The following is a 26,124-nucleotide window of genomic DNA, read 5'->3' as shown; positions in this document are numbered from 1 at the left end:
CTCAGGAAAATTGAACTTTTAATTTGCTTTCATGATTACTTAATTTGGAGCTCATCAGTATACACATTTATATGATCTGTGGGGTTTTGTGGACATAGTTAGCACATAGTGATGGAAACTCAACTAATCAGTTTTTCACCCAACAAAGAGTAAATCGGAAGCCTTTTGAAAGTCCTTGTAGCCCTGTAGCTGCTGTTAGATTTTCCTGCCTTGAATACTAGCATTGAGTATTTTCTAGGTTATTATGGAAACAGTTAAATAGCATAGATTCCAACAAAGATCCTTAAGAGACTGTTCAGAAAAACCTTTCTCCACCACTAAACCAATCACATCTTTTTACTGCTTTCCAGTTATTACTCCATAAAAAGTTTTTCCTTCTGATCACAAGACATCTTTGCTTCTTCAGAAGCTGTTGACAACCCCATTAAAACATTTTGAAAATTCAAGTGCACTATACTGACTATACCTATGCACATGCTCACAGGCTCTTCTGTAACAATTTTTTCTCTAAACAAAAAATGCTGGTGCCTCCTAATGACTTTAATTATCCATTTGTTTCTCAGTTCTGCTGCCTGCTGTGGTTGTCACAAATCTTCTGGACAGTAAGTCAGAATTTCTGAACTTCTTTTCATACCTGGCTTACCCTAAGATTTTTTTCTAAAATTTATTTTACTTCTTTTCTAGCTCTTCGTTCCACTCACAGCTGCTTTCAAATGCTTTGTGCATGCTAAAAAGTTTCATGGGACAAAAGGCTGCTTCTTACTGAGCTTTGCAGAGAATAAAATGAAAAATAAAATACGTTATCAGTGCAAAGAGAAACCAGAGAGAGAGATTGAGAGGGCTTCCCAGTTTCAGCCTCTGGACAGGTTGCTCTGAGTGAGATCCTGACTTTGCTGACGTCAATGGGCATTTTGCCTGAAGTCAGGATCTCACCTTTGGACCACTGTTGGTTCCAGCAGCACTGTGTTAGCCCATCACCTGCAGCAGCCTCTGGCTGTTGGCACCACAGGAACTGGGCACACAGCCCATGGGCATCAGGCAGTGCCTCTCAGCTGCAACAAAACAGCAGCAGCACAGCGATTTCAAAGGGGAAAACCATGTCTGTGTGGAGGAGGGCAGACAGGGAGCTACATAGTGGCAGCGCTACAGGAGAGAATAACAACAGGAGGCAGCAGGGCCTGGAAGCACTGAAAAAGAGACCAGAACCCAACTGGCTACAACCTCCTTTCAAGTACCTATAGAGAACAATGTCACCCCTCAATCTCTTTTTCTCCAGGCTAAACAAGCCCAGCTCAAGAACATATGACCTGCTGCATACTGAGATGCCTGACATGGTGTGGTGTCTGTCAAAACAGCATTTTGTCCCTGGCAAAATCTAACCACTAAACAAACACACATCTATAAACTTTGTAAATACATAAAAGGCTTCACTTTGGAAGATGACACCAATAAATCCAAGGACAAGCCTAGTGAGTAGGCTTTGGCTGAAGAAAATTTGATTTTTGTTTCCTGAAAGTTTTTTCTCCGGTGAAGCTTAACCTCAAATTGCATTTGACAAAGATCAGACTCAGCCTGAAGCAGGTAACTTGTGGGCTGTTACAGCATAGCCACAGTCTGTGGTCACTGAAAGCCACAGTGGCCACATGGACTCTGCTGAAGTCCACTACTCTGTAATTTAAAGCACATATTCATTCTCAGCCAAATACAAGCAAAACAGCATCAGGTGCTACTGACAATCAAAGGGACAAGAAAGGGTAATAAAAGCAGAGAACCAAAGAAGAGAAAACTACAAGGAAATACTACACCGTTATCCTGCATTTGGCTGTCCAGTTTTGTTATCTCAAAGTCCAGGTGCAAGAACTGTGTTTGCAGTTGTAATAGAAACCAGCCAGTTTTATGACCAGTATAAACATGCATCATGATGGGTGTTGAAGAAAGTGCAAGAAAACCTTTCACCTGGAGGCACAAGCTGACCAGCCAAGTGACATCATCCCACACAATACCAACAAGATTCCTCATAACTAACTGGCTGCATCATAGGGATGTTTCATCTCCCTGTGAAGTGTCAGAAGCTCCTGGGTTCAAAGATCAAAGATAAATCGGACATATTCTAAAGATCTGATGTGGTATGGTGAGTAATCTTTCTCTGTTCTTGAAGAACAGAGCTGCTCCAGATGAGTCTGGAGAGCTCTGTGCATATGAATCAACATGGTTTGAAGACAGATCCTTAGCAAAGGTCATCCTGCTCTTCTGAGTACCTCACTCATGTTCTCAAGCAGGAAAACAAAAAACTTTCAGTATCTCAAGCTATGCACGAACATGTCCAAATAATTGGACAATTCATACCCATTTGAGTTAAGTAATTACAAAGTTTAAATGCAGATCTTTTGGAAGAAACTGTCTGTGAGTTTATATTTAAATCTCATCACTGAAAGGATAATAAAGATATTTTTAGGATAAGGTAATCCTCAAAAAACCCACCAGGCATTTAAAACACACACAGCACATTCTTTTCTTTAAAGGTGTATGAACATAGCACTCTTTCAGACAAGAGAAACCTCCCTCAAAAATTTGCTTAATACACAAATGGAATTCTTACAGTTGTCCACCAAAGCATAGAGGTCCACATGAGTTTTTGAAAGGCTTCATACTTTGTCACCCTAGTGCTTTTTCAACTCAGAAGTTGTCTATATCAATACTAATATCCCATGGAATAGAAAAAGGTACATTTCTTTGGAAAAACACAGGTATGGCAAGCAATGCATGGAAATTTGGAATGCTGGTTTCTTTTTCACTCTAGTCTCAATTTGGCTACTTATCAGCACAAAGCTTTAATGTCAATCTATGCAGTCATCAGCATTACCTCTGCTTCATGAAGACCTGAGAAAGGGAGAACATTAGCCAGCTGTAATTCACGCCTGACAGCTAATCAACCTGACTCAACCAGTTCTGCCCAGTCAAATGCCCAGGGAATGAGCCACCTGCCAAAGTCACCCACACTTGGTATTTGCCCACTGAAACCTCTTGAACAAATATATTCCAGTCACTCCATTTATACACAGAGCTTACAGCTCTCTGCCAAAGTTAATGGTAATGACAATGACAATTACACCAGGCCTTGTTTGGAGACACAAATTTTGCCAGAGGGTTTAGGTCATCCTGAACTGCCCCAGAGAATCTGGTGGAAATTCCTGCTGAGACAGCAAATCCCTTTAAGTCATTCAGTGAACAGACTAAGTATTTATGCTGTACTTGTATTGTTCTCCAAAATTTCATACTGCTGCCAGTTCTCACACAACACCAGCTCCACCACCATTTTATTGCAGTAAAGGACTTCTGGGATGAATCTGGACAGGATAAATCTCCTGCAGCTGTGAGTACCAGATATATTTCAGGTCCAAACAGCTTTCAAAGGCAGGGATAAATCTGCAGTGAGATTTTTCAGTTACATTCATCTCACACGTCTTACATTATTCTCTCACTTTCTATTCCTATGCACCTACTGAGGGTGTGATTACATTACTGGACATAGCACAGAATTTCTGTGTGTGAGGAAGTGCCAAAGCCATGGTATGAATGCTATGTGGACTACACCAGTAGGGACAAAGAAGTCAGAGAGGCTGTGGAACAACATAATCCAAACCAACCCAAATTATCTGCCATTTTCTTCCACAACAGTAGAGCTGAAGGCAAGGGAACTGCAGATGTTATCTGCTGGACTTTGCAAGGCCTTTGACACAGGCCCCACCACATCCCTCTCTCCAAATTGGAGAGACATAGATTTGATGGATGCACTGCTTGGTGGGTGAGGATTAGCTGCATCCAGAGAGCAGTGGTCAAGGGCTCAATATCCCAGTCAAGACTGGTGACAAGTGGTGTCCCTCAGAACAGTTGTCTTTAGTAGGGCTGCTGTCTTACTCACAATGGGTTTGTGCACAAATGCTTCCCCAAAACATAGATTCTATTCAGAAAGTAATGAAATGTAAAAATGTCACTAAAATCCACCTTGATTCCTCACTTCACCTACCACCTACGATATTGATTTTAAAACCACATAGGAATATTAGAGTTGTGAAGTTTTTCTCAAATTAAAGATGCCTCATCATCTCAAATTACTTACACTGGGAGACAAAGATCAACAGCTCTGTAATTGTTCCAGGTTTAGCAGAGTCAACACATACTTGAAAAATAATTCAGTTACCAACTCTCTTCCACACTCAAAACCAAGCCTGAAATCCTTCCCTGATTAACTGCCATACTGAAATCATAAAGTCACGATAAATGTGGTCATCTTTACAATACGTGCAGCTGCCACTGCCAAATTTGGCTTTCTCTTACTCTACTTGTATTTTTAGGCATTGGATGACTAAAACACCTCCTCTGCACTCTGCTCTTCTCAGAGATCAAAGTTATAAATTTGATGCAACCCTAAAGTGTATGAAGCTTTAAAGTTCAATGAAGTTCTGATGTTTTATGCAAATTCAGATGCCTTAATGAGAGCAAGACTCCTTGGAATCAAAGAGATGAGTATCATCTTCCTTTAAATCACATCCCAGTCCTGCTTGTCCAATTTAATTTCCTTTCATGATGAAGTAACCCATCTAGTTGATCAAGGGAATCCTTTGGATTTCAGTAAAGCTTTCAATGCTGTCTCTCACAGTATCCTGGACAAAATGTCCAGCACACAGCTGGATATACACATCATGGGATGGGTGAGCAACTGGCTCATGCGTTGGGCACAAACAGTTAGAGTGACTGGGGTGACATCAGACTGGTGACCTGTCATGAGCGGGGTTCCACAGGGCCCAATCTTAGGCTCTGTGCTCTTCAACATCTTCATGAATTACTTGGACACAGGACTTTAAGGGATACTAAGTAAATTTGCGAAGGACCCTAAACTGGGAGGAGCTATTGACTTCCTGTGCAGACGCCCTGCAGAGACACCTCAACAAATCAGAGGACTGGGCAATCACCAACAATGTGAGGTTCAATAAGGCAAAGTGCCAGATTCTGCACATGGGATGGGGAACCCTGCATCTACAGACAGACAGGGGAATGAGAGGCTGGAAGGCAGTGTCATGGAAAGGGACCTGGGTGTCCTGGTTGATGGCAAGCTGAATATGGGTCAGCAGTGCCCTGGAAGCCAGGAGGGCCACCTGTGTCCTGGGGGACATCCAGGGTGGTTGGGCACTGGAACAGGCTCCCCAGGGCAGTGGTCACAGCACCAAGCCTGCCACAGCTCAGGAAACAACACCACAGCCTCCATGTTTGACCAAAGCCACAGTAAATAGCAGAAGTGCTCAAATGCTTGAAAGTAAATACACCCTTTGCTAACACTGCTCAAATCCAGAGGTAAGGAGCTAGCAAATACTCTCAGAAAGCCTATGACACTCAATCACAGCTATGCAGATATGGCATTTCTAGCTCCAGAGGTAGTTTACTTGTCGCTGGCTGTGAATCCAGTAATTTCATTTCAGTAAACTCTCAAGGTCAAAATCATGTCTTTTATTAAACAAAGCAGATTCAGTGAACAAACTCCAAATTTTCCCTGAAGGCTAAATATTAAAACTATACACTCTAGAAAGATGTAACCTGAACCCAAAGCTATCCTGTCCTAAAAACATTCAAAATTAAGAAATCAACCTAGTAGTAAGATTATCTTAGCCTGTGACTCTCCATGGCACACACACACAATAGGAGGCTGTTAAAGTGAACCAGCAATACCTTAAGGCCCTTTTTCTGCAGGAGGTCAGGCACATTTGCCTAAGGAAATCCCTTCACCCTCCAGCCTGTGGAGCCCTCGAGGCAGCTCTGCCAAAATGCTGCAAGAGTGCAGTCTGCATGGGATGTAGGCCAAAAAGCAACAAGATGTACGGGCCTCGAGCCAGAAGATACAACCAGTTCCCAGAGATGGCCAGCTGCTGCCTGGCATCTGTTTGCCAAAGAAAACCTAGTTCAGGCAATGTTCTGAACTCAAGAGAGCTTGATCCAGCTGGAGAGGAAAGAGTGGAATTGTTGTGGACTTTGCAGATCAGGGGTCCTAGGAATCTTAGCAAAAAGCAAGTTGAGGACTCCCTGGTGGATTAAATAGAAAAAAAAATTTAAAAGCAAAACAAGCATGCATGACTTCACACTGGAGAGATATGACAGCCCACTGTCTTATCATCTCTGTGCAGCAACAAACCTTACTGCCTCTTGAGAAACACAAAAATCCAGCCTTGGTCACTATCCTGAATGTATCCCACAAGGATACTGGAAGTTATTCGCATCCAAATCCTAGAGCTCTGACTGCACTGCTGGGACACTACTCCTCTTGGAGTAACTTCTGCCTTTTGTCCACTTTGGGCTCTCTTAGCTTGAACAGATGATGCATTGAGAGTAAGAAGCACAAATATGGCCAGATGATCACCATCACAGGAGAAACTCAGGAATGAACTTAAAAGGCTGACTATGGTGACAATTCCTGCTCTCAGCTTCCCACAGGGCAGATTTTCTGCTCATGTCTGTATTCACCTGCCCATTCAGAACATAGTGAGAGCAAGCAAAATTATGGTAAGTTTCTGTAGTTACAATGGGCATTATTTGGTATTTCAGTATATTCTTAAAATAAATGTCACCTCCAGCGAAGGAATCCTAAACCAAATGCTCTGTAACTCTCTGCTGTGCTGTTAAAGGGCAAATGTTAATGAGCCCATCAAAAGCCAGAGAACAAAGGTAAGTCAGTACAGTGCCATTACATTCCTTCATCCTGCTGGCCAATTGTTTGAGGTGTAAACAAGTGTGTGTTTGCCAAAGGATTTCTTCATTAGAAAAATGTGAAGCTGTGCCAAAATTCAGAGCTGTTCCACTGAAGTCCATGTAAGTAGGCTCGAAAGTTTAAAACAGGCTGTTAAGAAACCTGTCTTTCTCCATGTATGGTGCTTCTCCTGTTCACAGCATGACAATGAATTACACAGTAATGAAAGAATTGGCTGCCTACAAGACACTGTTGGCACTGGTCTGAACTGTGCTATATCCCATAATGTGCAGGCAGATCCTTCAAGGAAAACAAATTAGTTTTACCTCTGTATTTCTCCCACCTTGCATTACACTATGGCCAACTCATTAACCAGGAAACCTGAACAGCCGAAAAGGCAACTGTAAATGCTAACTCCAGCTTCCACTCTTCAATCCCTTTTCCTTCTCAGCAATAAGGAATGCTGCTTACAAACTCTGTAATAAAGCAGGTTCAGGCCTTAGGAATTTTGAACAGAGGTGGAGTAGCACTCTCATACCAATAAACTGGCACTGAACATGCCCAAGCTCATTTTTATGACTCTCTGAATCAACACTGGGTACTACAGATAAGCTGAGACTCCACTAGAAATTCCACTAGGTCACGTAACAATCCGGCAACAAAAGGACAGGAATGATCCTGTTCTTGGATCATTCACCTCTGAACTAGAAAAGGAGTTAAAAATACATTCTGTACTCTAACAGAACATTCAAGGTGATCTCATAGGTGTTTTCTATTTCCCATTTTTATGGCATTGTATCTTCATTACAACTACACCTCCAGCTTAAGTACAAGTCATCACAGACAAATGACTCAAGTGAATCATCTGTGTTAGATCAGTCTTCTGTCACCTGGTAGCAAAAGTTAGAAATCAACATTCCTGCAGTTAATGTAGCACCAGGCTCACCACTGACTGAATACTATTAAGTGATTATGCAATAGTTGGAGATTTCATGCAGTACAATAATTGCTTTTATTATGTTGACTAGAGATGAAAAATGAGAACAGAAGTGCATGAACTAAAAGCAGAAAAACCTCTGATAGCACACTACTGCCTGCTCCATCATGGATTCTGTAACAGTACATGTAGATCCATGTGTTTCAGTATAGAAATGCATTTAATTTGCACAAAATAATACTTCCAAGGGAGCAGGAGATCCATATACTGGGAACACAGCAAACAGCACTAGCTAATAACCTATTAAATATTAACCTCCAAAAGTCTGCTAAATGCAGTCTCTGGCAAGAGGTCTTAATTGCACTGGGCAGAATGAACACAAATATATTTTTCTGATTCTCTAAGAAAAGATCTTATTTACAGTTTATTCCAACACTTGCAAATTCCAACACTTGCAAAATCCAACACCTGCCCCTTCCCTGTTGTCCTTCAATTCATGCTGATTTTCACAAGGCAAACATTAGTGTAAGATTATACCACTCCTCCTACAAACTGGCTGTTTTTTCTAACTGTACAGGACATCTTTATATTAATTAGGACAAGGGGAAGAACTCACCACCATTAACATTAAAGATGCAATTTGAAAGACAAAACCTACTAGGAATATCAGGCAAGCCCAATAGTCACATTTTCAGGCTGCCCAAGTTCCTAGGCTACTTGGAAAACTTACAAACAAGCAAAACCAGAATCTCAAACATAGTTTAAGCTGAGAACCCACTGCTGTCAAGTGTTTTGCTCTTGTATATTAGCTTGTGAAGAACTGGCAGTATGTTTGATTTTACCCTTTAAAATCCAGAAAGTAGAAAGAACATACTCATTTCCAGTAACATGTTGTACCTCAGTAACTAAGCATATTTTGGAATATATTTTGTTTTTCTAAACATCCTGTGAACTTAAGAGATCAAAAAGTCAAGTTAATTAAGATATTTTTGACCACAGTTAAACTGATACCTAACTCTACCAGCATAGATTAACTAACTGTACATGTTCAGAAATCTGACTCTTGCTCTCAGAACACTCTTTAGTACTGGGATTCAATAAACATAAATTGTAATTTTCAAATGCAAGTATTTAAAGTCAGGCACTTGCATTCCACACAGAGTAGTGAAACCAACAGCATTTAGTCAGGTCACACTTGCAAGGACTTAAAGAGCACTTGTCTGTCTGCATTTCTGTTAAGGAAGTAAGCAATTACACCAACCTTTGTACTCACATTAAAAAAATAATATTATTACCTAATACCTTTTTTTGCATTTCAGTGCATCTTTGAGTTACTGAAGCTTGAGAATTCTTTGAGATTTATATTTATTCATTTTTAGCATTGCTTGTGAAATTTGTGAAACAGTGGGATGAAATCTGTTGTGCTTTAAAGCCTGATTTCCCTTAAAACCCATGTCACGGCTCCTGTACAGCTGGAATAAATGAACTTGGAGCCACAAAATGACTAGCATGGAGAAGTACTACCTGAGCATCACTTTTCTAGAACATTACAAATCTCCAGAGAATGCTCTAAGAAGTATGGTTTATTGGCAATTGCATACTTTCCATTCTCATGCGAAGAAAAAATCTCCAGTGCAGCAGACTGGATACAAAACAAACTTTGTTTTGTTCAACTGTGTGTAGTCAACAATCAGTGTTAACTGTTTTCACCTGGAAAGCTACCCAAGCCTTGCTTACTGTCAACAGCTGCCAGCAATCGCCTCTCCTTCTCATGCCCTCCAAAACCTGCTCAAACTAGAGTACCTTCTCACGTTGGCATCAAGTCCCACCACAGTCAATAAGAGAAATTTTCTATCAAGAGTACTTGGGCTGAAGTAAATCATCAGCATCTGTACAGAACACTGTCAAATCCAGGTTTTGAACTAAGTTTCTGTAATGATTTTCATGCAAGAATTGACAAGATCACAGAGAAAGCCAGAGAACATTTGATTTCCTAACTATGACAGGCAATATTTATTGGCAAATTGTGCAGTCAGAAGTCTATCAGCATAATGCAAGGCTTTTAGTCATTTCCTACATCTGCAAATGTGGCAAATTTAGAGACCTGCAGCTCTTCCTAACCTTACACTATACTAATAAACTATACTGGTTTCCTTATCCATTGCCTTTATTAAGTAAGAGGGATTCATACAGCATACTTGCATCTTACACTGTACCTGACTTAGATGCAAAGTTCAAAACAGAGCAGAATACTACCCTTACTTTTATCCTTTTCAACAAAATGTTGAATAGGCATAAAAATTGTTATGTTTCAGCCTCAGTCAGCTCTAGTCATGGAGATACTGACCTGTGCAGTCAATTTAAAATCTTTTGTATTTGTAGCATGCTACCACACTAACACAAGACCTCAAATCCAACTGATTATGACTGCTTGAGGAAGGATTTAGGAAAAAAAATAGCTACTAAAAACAATGGTTATACATTGTGCTGTATTTTAATGACAACAATAAATTTATTTGTTGATAGCATAATATTCCCAGTTATCTTTGAAATAATCTCATTATTAATACTGTGCTCATCCTCTCTTTCCTGCTTGATTCAGTAATTAATCTGTTTCTGGTCTCACACACTGCATAATCAGAGGAAACTGGCCTGTGGGTTTCTCAGTTCAAGTTTTAAATGCTTCTAGAAAGCACCAGATCTATTTTTTAGCTGTTAATACATGGAGGACCACTTTAATTAAAATAAACTTGAACTTTATAAATTTGAAATTTTTTCTTAATTAAAGCAAAGACTAGGTTGGTTTGTTTTTTGGTTTTTTTTTACAGAAACAAGGAGTCAGAGTCCCTTCTGCAATAAAGAATGTGCCATTCTCACTTCACCAAAATGTCATCCAATTTACTCCATCAAAGTGTTTGGCCTTGTGCCCCAAAAGAGAAAAGCTTTTGAGCAATATGGGATTGCTCACTGACTCTGTGCAGGGGCTTTGACAGAAAAAATAATTGTTGTCAGCACAGTGATTAGGGTTGCAAATACCAGTGGTAATTTTCCATCAGGAAGAAAATCCCCAAACACCATGGGAGCTTGTAAGGGTCATGGGTGGTGGAGATGTTCTGTTGGACTGTTCACTATGTCAGTTCAAAGCAGAAAAAAAAAACCAATCAGGTGACCTTCAAATGACACTAGTGAAAGCCACATTTGTAACAAACAAAAGGAGTCAGTTCTTCATGTGAGAGGAAGCAATTTGTGGCACACTTGCACAGATGAGATGTTGGAAGCAAAAAGCGTACACACGTGCAAGAGAGACACAAGACAATAACTCTGGACATCACTAAATACAAAAACCCTATAAAGAGCAGGAAAACTTCTGAGAATAGTCATGAACTGGTAGAAAAAATGGAGGAAACACCTTGCAGCCCTATCCTTCTCCTCCCTTGTGTGTCGGAAGCAGCACACTGGCTTAGATGGATCCCCCGTGTGAGCCAGCACAGCCACTCTAATATATGATGAGCGGACATTAAGAGGATTATTCAGTGAATTCCATGCTGCAAATGACTGCAGGAATGATGCATTAGCTGATTGCATGAGGACAGACTGCAACAGCTGACTCTTTACTGGGTCAGCAGCTGTACAGCACAGAGGAGAGAATATCCTGCTTCCCTCCACGTAACACTGCAGTGCAGCCTTTGCCTCAGGTAGGTGTCACCAGGGCCACACCCGTGACTGTTCCCAAGGCTACAACAGTGTTGTGCATGGAGCAGTGCAAATCTCTGGATTTAAGAGCTCCTGGCTCTCCTATTATTTGATGTTGGAGTGGCAAATACATCACCTCCTGCCCTGATGCATAGCAGGGCAGGTGTGACATGCAGCAGTGCTGTCAAGGGTGCCAAAGTAGTTACAGCACTGCTCTTCTTACTCACAAAATGAAGACAATATGGAATGTCTTCCCCTCTGTGACCATGTAAAATAGCTCATGGCTGATTAAGGCTCCAAAATACATGCAAGGTATCAAATAATCTGTATTTCTAAGACTAAAATCGTGTGGCCAAAGGTATGGAGATCTTCAAAGGCATTTTCTAATTCACATGGTCACAGGTATTTTCATTAATGTTAACTGGATGGAATAACTGATTTTTATTCAGTTATCACATCATAGAGTTGTCATTCAGTGGCACAGATACCTTCAGGAAAAATACAGAAAATTATTTAACATAAAGAGTAACTGAAAAAAAAAATCTCTCCTCAATGTATTAAGCATCCCTTCCATTTTGTACCCAGAAAGTGATGAAAACATCATTGTTAGAAGGGGGAACAATGTCAGTAAATCATACTAAACAAAACTGATAACAAACATTGAAACATCTAGTATTTAAAAATGAGTATTTATAAATGCCTTGGCTGCTATTAGCATATAAAAACTGGATCAGTTTCTTCCTGTCTGTTGTTCTTCCTTGCCATCATTTACACTATACTTTAATAACCACAGTTCAGCAAAGCTGCTTCAGATAGAGGTGATAAAAAGGAGAATCTCAGTGTTTGCAAAAGAAACACATCACTGCTTTCCAATATAAAACTAATACCCTTTTCTGTTCAACTTTCATTTCCTTTTGTTCTCCCAAGACTATTTATATATATGACCTTTTACCTGAGACCATAGCTCTTAATAAACAGCTAAAAGCTACTCTGTTTCACATCAGTACAACCTTAACCTACTGCACTCATTGCCATAAAACACGTACAAAGGTCATGAGTTGGGATACGTAAGCAAGAGATGTGGAAATCCATTATTTTTAGAGAGGACTGCAATATGTGAAAGGAAATGACAAACACAGTAACAATCCCATGATGCACCTCAATGTTACCAACTCCATCTGTGGAATATCATGGTATTTTCCAGGAGAAAGAGTAAAATGTGTCTCCAGCCACGCAGAAGGACTGAATGCTACAAGGAGTTAAACTGGTAGTGCTAGGATCGCACACAATTACAGAACTTGTAAAAGGTTACAAAGACTTCGCTGAGGGAAAATAATCATCTTCCACGCCCATCTCCACAATCTGCAACTAAAACATCCCTGTGTTATCAACACTGTTTCCAGCACAAATCCAAAGTATAGCTCCATACCAGCTACTATGAAGAAAATTACCTCTACCCCAGCCTAAACCAGCACACCATCTTTTATACAAACTGGCAAGGGATTAATGTGTCAAAGACCACACCCCATAAGAAGCCTGTAGCAGAATTTAAGATTAAAAATAACCCAAATTAAACATTTACAAAGTGGCATAAGAAGACTTCTCTCTTGCTGGGTTTACCTAACTCTGTGTACCTGCACAGATGTGTTCAGTAACAACAGAGCTCAGATCAGTTCAGGGGAACATTTTATTCTACTTTTCAGTTTTAAAAACTGGAATCTGATTTATCTATTTACTGTAATATTATTCATAAAATGGAAAAAGGATGATCTAAAAGAGAGCTGTGACCTAGATATGGGAAAAATCCAGGCCCTCCAGATCTGCATCTCACATTACCGTTGCTTAAACTCAGTCTTGAAAAAGCTAAATTGTATTTTCAGACCTAAAAATCAAAATACTCACAAGGCAAGAAGTTTTTCACACACATTCATGGAATGTTACTTTCAAAAGAAATACCTGATCTGCTGTAAATTAGGGAGTCTTAGTTACTAGTCTAGTTACTCGTGTAAGGTTCTCAGTGCACAAAGAACAGATCCTTTTCTTAACACTGAAATGGAGATGTTCACTGCTGGCAAATAAGGTCAAAAGCTGCTGGGATCTGCTGGATGCATCTGATTTTCAAGAGCGTACATATCCGGACTTTAGGAGCATCTGGTCCAATGCATCACATGCTCCTGTTGCTCTCAGACTGCCCTGAGCCCAGTTTATGATGACAAGCTTTGGGGCACTAAAAGTGCTCCAGGCAGAGCAGGGTGCACCAATCACCTTCTGGAAAACCTGTGATCTTCACAGTACTCACAGGAGGGGCTTGGAAAAACTCACAGAATTTATACTGAAGTCAATGAGCATTTCACTGCTCTTAATTTGGGCAAAGGAATTAATTTAGTGCTGACTCCTTCTGAAGCTCTCATCTTCAGAGTTTTCCAGATGAAGCTAATGGCAGAGGCCAGCAAGAATTAAAATGCCACAGACAGAAAGATCTCCTTTACTTCTTTACTTTGAGTCAGTTCTGACTGCCTGCAATGTGTCCTTGTCACAAAGACAACACTGACTGCTGGTTTATATGGGGGGGATAATGCTGATCATTTTGTGTAACCGGATTAACTGAGTGACTAACTAAGGAAAACCAGAATAAACACTGAGAAATCTAAACAGAAGGAACTGAGAGATTTGTCTTAGCTGAAAAATTTTCACCTTCTTGTTAATCTCCTTTTTCCCTCATGGGTACAGCAATGGTGCTCAGCAACAGCTGGCTACTGGAGAAGCTCATATGCTTATTTTACTGTACCCTGTTTCTTGGTGCTGACTGATGCCTCCCGTTTGAAAGATGATGATGTACTGCCTGAGATGGACTGCTTCCAAGTGCTAAATCACATCATATCCCTCCAAATAAACAAATCATCAAAATCTCCATAACAAAACAAACAAACAACAACAAAAACCTCAAATAAACCCAAATCAATAACAGACAATGAATGAAAAACATTTCAAATAAAACAAGTGCAAGTACAGACCAGACACACATACACATATGGATCTTATTTTCTCTACATTCTAGCTATGTGGAATTACCATGGGACAGTGATAGTACCAATGAGTATTTGTTTCAAGAAAAAAACAGAGAGCAAAAGCAAAATTCCTAAGCACCTCAACTACAGAATTTGTCAGCTAACTTCAAACTAGAAGTATGGACAGCAGGAGGGAAAGAGACATTTGTTATGCGCCTGTCTTTCTTTTATATGTCCTAATTCTTGGCAAATTTCTTCTCATAATGTGTTAAAATTAAAACATGGCTGGTGAAATTCTAGCAAAAGAAGTATCAGCATAATAATTTATTAGAGAGTTTAGCATTAGCATATTTGTGTAAATATTCAGGACTGCATTTAGTAACACCACAAGTGACAGATTTATAATCCTGTAAACGCTTCAGTGAATTTCAAGAGCAGAAACATTCTGGTTTAATAACACATACACAGGGTTGTCAAAGCCAGCAGAGCTAGAAGCACTGGAAAGCCATTTCAGAATTACACAAGGAATTGTTCAGGGTGTTTTTTTACTTGCCTTTCTGAATCACAGCCTAAACATAACCATCCTCCTCACTCCAGACCGAATTTCCTATAGGTGAAGGGTTTGGAGGCTTATAAACTTTCCCCTACAAATCTCATATTGCTCATTTCCCGTCAGCTCACATCTTAAAATGTCATTCTGGCTGAATCACTATACACCCTTACTATAAACATGCCCATCTGCTCGCTGGTGGACAACTGCAAAGTGAATTCTAGCTGAAGAAACACTAAACAAAAAAATGGAGACTGACTTCCACGACTTCCACAGGTGCTCCTTCTCCTCAGGCACTTTCCCCCCATCTTCACATGTCCCACGCGAACCCACTCCTACTCTTGGGGGCTCCTTAGTCCACGCAGGAGCAAACTGGCATGACTTGCCCAAATAAGGGGACACAGCAGAAAATGGAAATGTTTGTTCAGATCTTCGGAAAGGATTTTCAATGATCCGTTCCTGTTGTCTCTTGATGGGAAAGAATTAATCCAGTACTGAAAGCTGACCATTAACACCATACTAAAATGGTCCCAGACATGAAAGAAGAATAAAGGAAACTATCTCGACCCTGCAGGCTTAGCCAGGGCAGTGAACCTTGGATTAGAAATGGATGCCTTTATTCCTGACGTAAATGAGGGGCTGCTCCTGTGTCTGCTGAGTGTGTAACCCTGAGGTGACAGGGAAAGGGACTTTTTTAGAGGGAGCCCATTAGTCGTGGAGTTGGTGGCTTCTCAGAAGTTTCTCCCAGATCTTATCAAGGGATTAAAACCTCATGCTATAGCTGAAGAAGGGAAAGAAGCTCTGTAAGGGAAGATCCAGCTTTGCTCATGGGGGGAAATCAGCTGAAACATTGTGGCTTTCAGTGGAGGTAGAGCTTTAAACTTAGCTGCAGAGGGACCAGCCAAGAGAAAATGGAGAGCTTTGTGGCAATCTTACCTTTCCCACCTCTCCTCAGGGACAAAAGGCTCAAATCTTACCTCAGTATGAATGATCTGCTCAGAGTGTTCAATGGGGAAGAGCAAGCATGCCACTTTAAGCTAAGCTAGCTGGAGCACTCTCCTTGACAAAACAAATATGCATTTCAGGGTCTTGCCTGGCTGGGACAGGCACTGCACACTTTGCACACACCAAGCACCCAGAGGTGCAGCCACATCTGCAGCAGGGGACTGCCTGCATGTCACAAATCTCAGAGCAGGCTTGCACAACGCTGTGCATGCACTTGTGCTGCCATTTAAAGTGCAAAAAACTACTCTGTCAACATCCTCCCCATTAAAGAGGCAGCTCTGGCTAGAAGACCGGAAACAAACAGGATAAAATGCAGGAAGGTAACTGCATTTAAAATAAGAGTTCTTTTGAAACTATTTGTTTTTGCAAAAATCAGCAGGAGACCGATTTCTGCAGCTCTTCAGGAATTGAAATCTGCCTATTCAGAGGTCATCAGAATGTACCTACAATATACTCAAAATGATAAAACTGTACTTTTACTTACTTGACCTTGTAGGTTCAACTTTCAATTTGATTTTAATGTTATATTACGCTAATATTATTTTAATGTTACATTAATTTTCAAAATGTACTTGCTTTTTCTTCTGCATCAAGTGAACAGGGAATGTATTTTACCACCCAGCTAGGGAGGAATGGGAAAAGCCTTTTGCATTTCTGTCCCAAACATGTGATCAAACCAGGAACAGCATTACATCCTCATAATGTCAGTGTTCTGTGCCAGTGCAAATATTTATGTGCTCTGAGCAGACTGGTTCTTGAAACTAGAAGTGCTCTGTCAAGAAGGCATTGGAGGGAAAAGGTGAAAATACAATAGAAAAAAAAAAAGATCTTGTAACCCTGTATGACTAGGTAAGAGAGTATATGTTTTATTTGAAGACAATACTGAGCTATAAACCATGCTATTAAAGGAGACATGTTTCACCTCAAGCCAGAGGAAGGAATAATTCTAGAAATCTCCCAAGAGCAAATCTCATCATAGTTCTCCTGCCCAAATTTCCCTTGCCACTTGAACTACATAAAAATCTTCACTGCCTATCTTTGATCATTAGAGAAAGCTAATGACTGTTATTCCAAGGTCCCAGTTCACTCCAGTTGTAGCAATACACCACTGGCTAGTGCTACAACATAGGACTATGTACAACTACAGTTCAAACAGCAATTCAAGACCTTTTTTATATTTTATTATATTTATTGTTGCTTATTGTTCATATCTGTTGTTACCATAGGTTTTGTAAACCTATTTCTTCTGGAAGTTTACAAAGTTGGCAGTACTGCAACTCAAGACTGACTAATTGGTCATTACATGAGTTATCACTCAGTAACACAAGAATCTATCAGGATCATATGGATTCACACTAGGAATTCTGTTCCAAAGCAAAATATAAGCAATATTTTCTTAGGAACCCCTGACATTTATAATGTGAAAATGCACAACAGTGCAGATGTACTATCAGAAAATCAACTGTTTACACACAACACTGCCTAATAAAAACCAGGTATTTATGATCCTGACAATGTGACCACAGAGCAAGCACCTAATCAGGATGTTCAACCCACTTCACCTCTTTCTCTCTAACTAGCAGAGCCTACTGATCAACAGACTGAGACTCTTACTGACTTAGGAAATTTAAGTAAAGCTTGGATTAAGGAGGGCAGTAATAGCTGGCTGTGAATGAGACCTGAAAACTCCAAAAAACTCCAGTTTATTTCAGAATTTTAAAAACAATCAATCAAATCCCAAAATTCTTTTATTATAAGGCATTTCCAAATACAGATATATTTCTGAAGAAAGCACATGTTATACTTCCACCTGCTGGCCACCAAACTGGATAATCATCTGGTATCATTCTAATAGGTGGAACAAAATCCTTCCAAGCAAGGTGTCATGAACCTGACAGTTCAATTTCCCATTGAAACAGAAACTATTCTAAGACAAATTTTCTTGTTTGTCAAAATTGTACTTTTTTAAAAAATGTAGATGTTTCCAAAGAAACACTTTCCATAATTTCTAACTATAATACTACAATATTATAATAAGAAAAAATTATAATATTGAGCAATGAGCAAGAGGAGGTTTTACGGCCCTGGGAACAAAGCAGGGACTGGAATGCAACTTGCAGAGATTTCTAGCTGCCTTATTTTCTGAATTGTGATCCACTGAGAAAGCAAGCTAAGAAATCCCTTTTACCTGGCACAACTTGTCTTTCCCAATGACTGAACAACCTCTGAAAGAAGAAATATAACTGGGATTAAGGTGTTCCTGTGTCTCCTCAGTGCACATACACAAGAAGAACGGCAGTTCAACTATCAACAGCCCTACAAAATCATGTCTCTTTTTCCCATCTCTAACACTAATTAATTTTCTGCCTCCTTAAAACATATTTTCTTTAAGCTGCCACGGTCTGTTTCTGATTCAAATGCTCTTGCTCCTCCTGGAAGCCTGCAGCATTGTGGATTTCCCCTAGATATGACCAATACAGTAAACAAGATGCAACTTGCACTGCTGGAGCTGTTTTTCCTTTCCAGTACACTGAGCTTGATGCTTCCATGACTTCATCTAATGATCCACATATTCTTGTTTTCATCTGACAGCAAGAATAGTGGGACAGTGCTGTGGGAATTCAGAGGAAAATGTAAACATGGAAAAGTGAGGAAGCAGTGAGAGTGAAGGCAATCATAGGAAAGGCAGCAATGCAGTGACTCAGGGTGAAGTGCTGGCAATACAGTGAGGGATGTGGGAAAAAGGATGACGGAATACCCAACAAGGAAATGAGTGAGGTCATCTAAAACTCTCCTCACCCTACTGCGGTGCCAAAACAGAAGCTAAAAAAGCCAATTAAATAAATGCAGGTGAGTTTCATAAAGGGCAAACTCACAGTTTCTTCACTTTCCTTGCCATTCACTCCCCCATCCCAACATGGATCATGCTTGAATGCAACACACTTAAAATCAACAGGACCTAAGTTTATGAGACCACTGTCTTGAGCATCCTACATTCTTCACTGCTTACAACAGGATTATTTGGAAAATTTCCATCCACCTACCTGTAGATATATCAATGGCTTTTCCAGAAGCAGTAACTTTACCTACAAATAGTTTGCTCTTTTCTGGACACTGTGACATAGGTCATGACAAATAACTCTCTGAGGCATTTGTTCTTCTATAACACAGACCACCTTCTACTGTATGTAATGGTTCATGCATTAGCAATCTGGAAATCACTTCTCTCTACTGAATCTCACTATCATTTGGTTTTCTCTTCAAGTGTACCATCTCTAGTGTATTATACAAATTGACTAGGACAGGGAATATTTGCTAGGATACAAAAAATGTAACCTTTGAGAATAATATGAAGTGTCCTTTCATAGAGCCACCTGACAAATTTAAAAAAAAAAAACCTTCTTAGTACCTTTGCTACATGAAGTTAGATAATTGTACTTCTTGTGTTTGAGTATGTGCCTTGACTAAACTAGAAACTTTCCACCCAAAATAGATGAACAACAAACAATGACAAATTTTTGCAGCTGGCTACAAGCAGAATTTGGAAAATATCAAAATATCAAAGGTCCAAAGATGCAAACACAATGTGAGCCCTTGTGTTTAGGCATGGCTCGCTCAGGCAATCATCTGTCTCCTGAGGCAACGCAATGGGCAACACTTCCCATCTCACTTGAGTAATTACATCTTTTAGCATATTTTGTTGGAGTAATTCTGGCTGTCACCAGGTAATCTGATAGCTTGTATCTCTCAACAGCTGTGGGAAATTTCCCAGATCTCCACCTTCACGCAATCCCAATTACTACTAAATCCTTAGAATTGTAAGACTATCTTGACTTTTGGAACTTGCTGAGGCTTGAAGGAGAAGGAAATACATCTGAAGCTTCTCTTCTGGGTCCTTTTTTTTTTTTTTGGAAATATGTTCTTTCCCTGGTTCTGTTGCTGAAGTGACCATCAGTGGCTAAATATCACTGTCACTGGCCAAGCAGATAATCTGCACCACCTAGAAGTTACTGCGACACTGGACAGCTATCTCCTGTGATTCTATCTCCTTTCACAGAAGCATTTCAGCCGAGTGGTAGTAACAGCTAAAAGACAACTAAATACAGCAAAATTCTTCCTCGCTGATTCACCACGTTAGAAAACCAGCAACTCTTCTAAAGGCAGCTGAGCCCAACTCATACCGATTCAGCAGACCCTCCTGTGATACACCACAAAGGCAGAGATGTTATCAGCTGATTTCATCTGAATGGCAGAACCTGGGCTCACACCAAACTTCCTGTTCTGTCAAGGTCAAAGACACTGTATTTTTATAACTTATTTTCTGACAACTTCTATTCCAGACAGTGAAGGCTAATATGATTTTAACAGTGGGTAAAACCCTACCAAGGACAGGCACGTAGTTCAACCCTCCCAAACTCAAGAATTCACACCCTTTAACAGAGTAATTATCAGCACAGTTAACACACAATAAGAAATGAGGCACCTGCAAAGCATCCTCATGACCATTTTCCTGCACAGACTTGAGGTTGTTTCCCGTGGTAGAGACAGCACAAGCCAGAACAAGGCACTTTTGGCTGCCCTACTTCTCAGCTTTTAAATGTTAGAATCCTTTGATGTTACACACAAGCCCTCTTCCCACCAAAGGTGTAATACTCTAACTACAACACTTTTCTTTAAGAGCTACAATGTACTTTTTTCAAAGACTCTCTTCTTTAATGCTTCTCTTCAAGTGAATCCGGAAATGGCTGAGTCAGAACACCTGACTGTTAAACTCAGGTGCATGTTTGAGACAGGCAAACTTCATGCAAAGGCAAAGATTAGAAACCTCTGTCCTACAGGTTTGGTACTCTAGGACCACTGTCCTAAAGTACCAAAGTTCATCATCACTGAAGTACACCATAAATTATAATCATGCCAGAAACCCTGGACACTTCCTAGAATTATTCTGCCTCCTCATTTAAAAACATTTAAATTTTAGTGATTATATTTCCTGCATAAATAAGTGTGTAGCCAACAAAGAATAAGATGTTTAGCAGAATGAACTTCCAGACCAGTCATGAAAGTTAGCCTATCAGCAGATCAATGTGTAAACTGCATACCAATCAATAACACAGAACATTATTACAAGAGTCTGCCTTCCATTTATCTAAAAGATTTCCAAATTGAAGCCTGAAATAAGCCTAAATTATTGATTTGCTGTGAGAAAATGAAATATTAGAGATACTCACTTTTACCAAAATTATTTTTGCTAGCTCTTCACATACAGGCTTTTCTTCATCCTTCTTCAAGCCTTCTAATTCAAACAAGGTATTGTAATTTTCCAGCATTTTTGTCATTATCTTGTTGCAGATCTCCTGTTCCTTTACCCCTTCAAATCCAGAGGGCACGCTAGAATTGGAGAGATGACAAAGCAGAGCGTTACAGGGACTCAACATACAAAAGGTCCCGCAGAGGGTCTCTGTAACATTTCATTTGTGGATACAGGCTGCATAGCAGGCGCAGGAAACTTTGAATTGAAAAGGAGGCCTGTGCCTATGTTGGTAACAACTATCACAGTTTGTTTGCAGTTTTTCTTTTCAATATTTAATACCAGACCTGTTGGCCGATCCACCCTCTCCAAAGAATCCAGGTAGGGATAGAATTGAGAGCCACCAAGTGAGGTGCCATCAACTCTGCTGTAACCTGGGTTTCACGACCCACAGCGCAGACAGCTCAGGCATTCCAATGCTCTGAACTGTTAATTCAAGAGTGAGATAACTCCAAAACCTGGTTCGTGATAACCTCAGAGTTACAAAAGAAGGATAAGTGAAAAAATTAAGAAATCCCACATGCTAAGCAAAACACTGAATGTTAAATAAGGTCTTTGCCTTCAGATGACCCAATTCTGTACACCAGATTTTTTAATCTAACTTTTGAGTTACCATTTCTTTTGAAAGTAGGGTCGTAACTCAAAGGGCTTTCCAAAAATGGAGATGGATGCTGCCTTTTGCAGAAGAGCCTAAAAGATTAATACAAAAAAGCTCCATTTTCTGGGAGAATACCAACTTCTTGGCTGCTGAGGTAGCAGCTTCTTTCTCTCTTGAAACAGGCCCCTTTGCAGCTTACCATAGACCTTAAAGGCACACAGAAAAGGGCAGATACTGTATGTATCTGCATGTTTCCTTATGTACTTCACACAACTCTCTCATGGAGCAAAAAATGCATGTCACTTGCAACAGAACTCATAATTCACTGAAGCATCTAGTGATCATCTGCTGGAATATAAACTTTCTGCACACTTTATTGACAATTTTATTGACCCCAAACTGACTTAAATCCCATTTTAATGCAAAAGTACAATATCTGAAGAATCTTCTTCTGCAATCATTCAGTGTTACCTATTGTACAGTATTTCCAGTAGACAGAGGCTTCTGAGTAAGCCACAAAGTGGCTGCATGGACGTGAATTTCCTAAGGACCTTATAAAGTGGCAGAGACTGATGATCAGAAGTAATGAAACATAGAAAACAACTAAAGTGAAGAAGCAGAGAAGCCAAAACAAAAAAAAAGTTTCAAGTACCTTTTGGCTGAAGACAAGATGATGTTAAGTGAGAAGAAAACACAACCCAAACCCCCAAAAGCAAAACAAATTCTCCCTGAACTATTTTACAGGGATGTAACTTGAAAGTAAACTACTGCTTACTGCAAAGAGTAAATAAAAATTTACAAATAACTACCTACCCTAAAACTTTAACTGTGGTTTATTTGGACCAGATATGCATTTCAACAAGAAAGCTATGAAAGCTGATGCTCCCAGAAATTTGTCATCAAAGTGCCTTTTTGTAGGGGCTATTGATTCTTCTCACTGCTTTATTCTGTGCCACACATCTACGTGTCAACAGGGAGAGTAATCCACTGCAGCAGAACACATCTTTGTAAACTCCAGAAGAGAGTCTTTATTGTTATTATTTCAACATTTAATACATGCTAGAGTAGCAGGACCTTAATTTTAAAGGATTGAATTATTTTACACGGTAGAATACTGGCAGCTGTAAAAAATGTGTCAGTCTCAGCTGATTGATTTCTTTAGTGTGGAAGCTGGCCTCAGACTAAATAAAGAACAAATGGAACAACTTCTATTGATGGATGTGCATGTACACTCAGATCAATTCACTCTGAACAATGTCACATATTTACTAAAACTTAGTAAGTGGCCTGAAGAAAGTGTGTGTATGCAGTAGGCCCATGCAATTATCCTGATTCAAGGGAACCCCTCTTGCCATGCTAAATGATGTGCTCCAGTGTTGGCGTGCTGCAAAGCCTGCCTGCTTGCTAGCTGAGGCAATTCCTGACTATTACCTTCCTGATTAGTTTCTCCAAAACAGAGTACAACTTAAATAATGGCACCGCTATGAATCTCATTCCCAGGAAAAGGACTGAAAATGTAATAAGAGCACATGCAAGTCAAAATAAAGACTCCAGATAGCAGAATTTTCACTTAAGCCAAATCTGCTGGGAACTACAGCCAACAGTTGCCTACTGACAACAGCTAATACACAAAACTCTATTTGGTTGAAAAACAGTCCAGTCTATAGTTCCCACAAAGCACAAAACCAGTAGTAAATTTCTGCCTAATTCCATTACTTTCTTGCCCTCCCTTCCCCACACTACCTTGTCACTTAAAATTTATTAGATCAATCCTGTGCAAAATCCAACATCCTGTTCTGAACAATTCTGTATGAGGAGGGTAAAACACATATGCAAAACACAAGGCTAAAGCTCATAGCTTCAGTTTTTTTTAACATCTTTCTCTGAGAGTAACTAAGCAAAGGCCCATGAAGTGATTTATTTTAATGGACATTTAACATATTTTATTCATTGCCACCTCTCTGCCACCTGAACAGGCATATTTAACAAAGTTTCTAATATATTTCTCCTATAATTGCTATTATTAGACCTCAACCATGATAAGGACTATTACACTCTTTGAGCTCTCCATGGTGACATTTTCCTTTCAACAAATATATTCTGAGCTGAAGATAAGTTTATATTATGAGCATACTCTACCCTGCCTATTTATACAAAGTAAACCCCATCTGCTGCCACACTGCATGATCTACCAGTTGGACTAGACTTTTCTGAAAATGCATGTAAAAAAAATAGCATTTTACTTTAGCTCTTCTCATTCTGAAAAGTCATGACATCTACAAATGTCACTTCAACTGACTAGAAAAACCCAGATCTGTGAGAAAATATTCTCTGACACTTCCACGTTCCTGAGGCACACCCTACCCCTTGGAAAATTTTCATGATCTTTGTGAAGATCTTGTTAAAACATCACAGTATAAAACTGTCAATAATCATGGTTCCCTTATGTCTATTTTCATGTTAATTAGGCATTACAACTGCGATGCTTCGAGAGTTAGACACACATTTTACTCCAGTTGCAAAATCCTCAACAGAAGGACTTCATCCCCTTTCAGACACATATATGTACAAATTATTTCAGTAGCAGCACCAGAAACTTACCACAAACACCAGAGGGATGCCATAAACCTGCAATTTCTATGGTTATTTCTAGCAGAAAAAGTGTTGATAAGTTCAGATCTATCTTAGCCATTTGAACTGGAAAACTCCCACTGAAGTTATCACAGTGGCTTGCAAAGTCATCAACAGATACACAGCATAGGCAGAGCAGGAGCAAATTCCCTAGTGTCCCCTCCCTTAGATTCCTCAGACACCTGCCCTTCCCAGAGAGATGCTCTGAATAATCTGTGTGCAAAGCACAGCATGTCCACATTAAATATTTGGAAAATATGTGCCTTGTCTAAATGAGGCACCAGCATTAAGAGTATCTGACATAGTTAAGAAGGGTCAAGGGCAAAGGTGCATCAGTACCGCAAGTTTTGCAGGATATGAAAAACTGAAATTATTGGTGAAGTAATTTTAAAGCAAAAAAAAGCAGTAGCTCTCAAAATTAAAACATTACTTGGTAATCGGATCAGGCTGTCAGCTCTTCATTTCAAAATCTGATACCCAGCAGCATTTCACACTTCTGCACTACGTCCTACCAGCATGGCTGGCCCACCCAGTGCAGCTCCACACAGCTCCTGTCCTTGCAGACACCACACCCACATGTTCTTTGGGTTTTCCAGACTGAGTCCATGTCTCTTTCCACAGGGATGCTCAGGAAAGCTTGTCTCAAAGGGTTAAACCACAGCAAGGCTCTGTGTCCCAGCTTTTACTCAGAAGCAAAGTGACCTAAGGTCAGATTAATTCACTGTAAAAGAATTCCTCACATCTCAGGTATATAGTTAAATGAAATTACCTCAGGGTCTCTGTAAACAAGCTGTAACAGGCTGAATGCAGAGTAGGATTTCCAGACAGTGAACCTCCAGGCTCCACTGAGAGCAGTGCAGTGACACACTCAAACATGACTGCAGTGACTGCACATGGCACAGGGCAGGCATCACTACAAGGCTGTCACCATCCACCAAACCTGGGAAACTTGCTTCAAGTGGCCAGGAGGACCTGGGAAGTAGTAATCTGTCTATAATGAGCTGAACTGAGGTCACTGAACTGATTTCCCCAGGCAGCAACTGCTGACAGCTCCCTGTCACAACTGAGAAACAGAGATTTCCATGTGAAAGGGTCATCTCATTATGAATTCCCAAGAGTGCTTGACCCCACCCTGTTTGAGATGAAAGATGCACATTACCATTTCCCCAAATGGCTTTGCAGAAGCAGCTTGCATGGAATGACAGCACTGTAATCCTAATTTACAATCACGGGGGGGGGGGGGGGGGGGGGGGGGGGGGGGGGGGGGGGGGGTGCTATATGCTCTATAAACTACTTTTGCTGCTTGTACAGTAGCTTTTGTAGAGAAGCACGACAAAGTCACCTCACCATTCTTCCAGGGAATGCTGCCAGAAATATGGGACTCAAAGGACAGGAAACACTGCATGGATTTTTTATTTCTCCAGGCCTGGCAAAACATTTTCATTAGTACCTCAGATGCCCATGAGTCCCCCAACAAGCACAAGTGGAGATTTTGAGAGCAGAGTTGCAGTAATTTATAGAGGTTACAACTCAAGGCAGTCTGTTCTGTGCCTCTAGGCAGACTTCACTGTGTCTGTAACAGACAACCTCGTGGCCAGAACTCGTCCACTGCAGGCGATGAAAGGGATTTCTCCTGACACCAGTCCACAAACTGGTGC

The 26,124-nt window shown here is 40.2% G+C and overlaps 1 protein-coding gene across 10 annotated transcripts in view; it reads right to left on the bottom strand.

The window, feature by feature from the left end:
• Positions 1 to 26,124, bottom strand: part of FAM13A (family with sequence similarity 13 member A) — a 149,151-nt gene that overhangs the window by 73,919 nt on the left and 49,108 nt on the right. For all 10 annotated transcript variants that reach the window (XM_038135197.1, XM_038135192.1, XM_038135193.1 and 7 more), the window contains one exon: positions 21,158 to 21,317. In XM_038135197.1, the coding sequence (XP_037991125.1) occupies positions 21,158 to 21,317 (160 nt within the window). The remainder of the gene's footprint in view (positions 1 to 21,157; positions 21,318 to 26,124) is intronic.

The sequence above is a fragment of the Motacilla alba genome, chromosome 4 (assembly GCF_015832195.1).
Source record: "Motacilla alba alba isolate MOTALB_02 chromosome 4, Motacilla_alba_V1.0_pri, whole genome shotgun sequence".
NCBI lineage: Eukaryota > Metazoa > Chordata > Aves > Passeriformes > Motacillidae > Motacilla > Motacilla alba.
The sequence above is the reverse complement of the archived record's forward strand: the minus strand, read 5'-3'. Positions and strand labels throughout refer to the sequence as shown.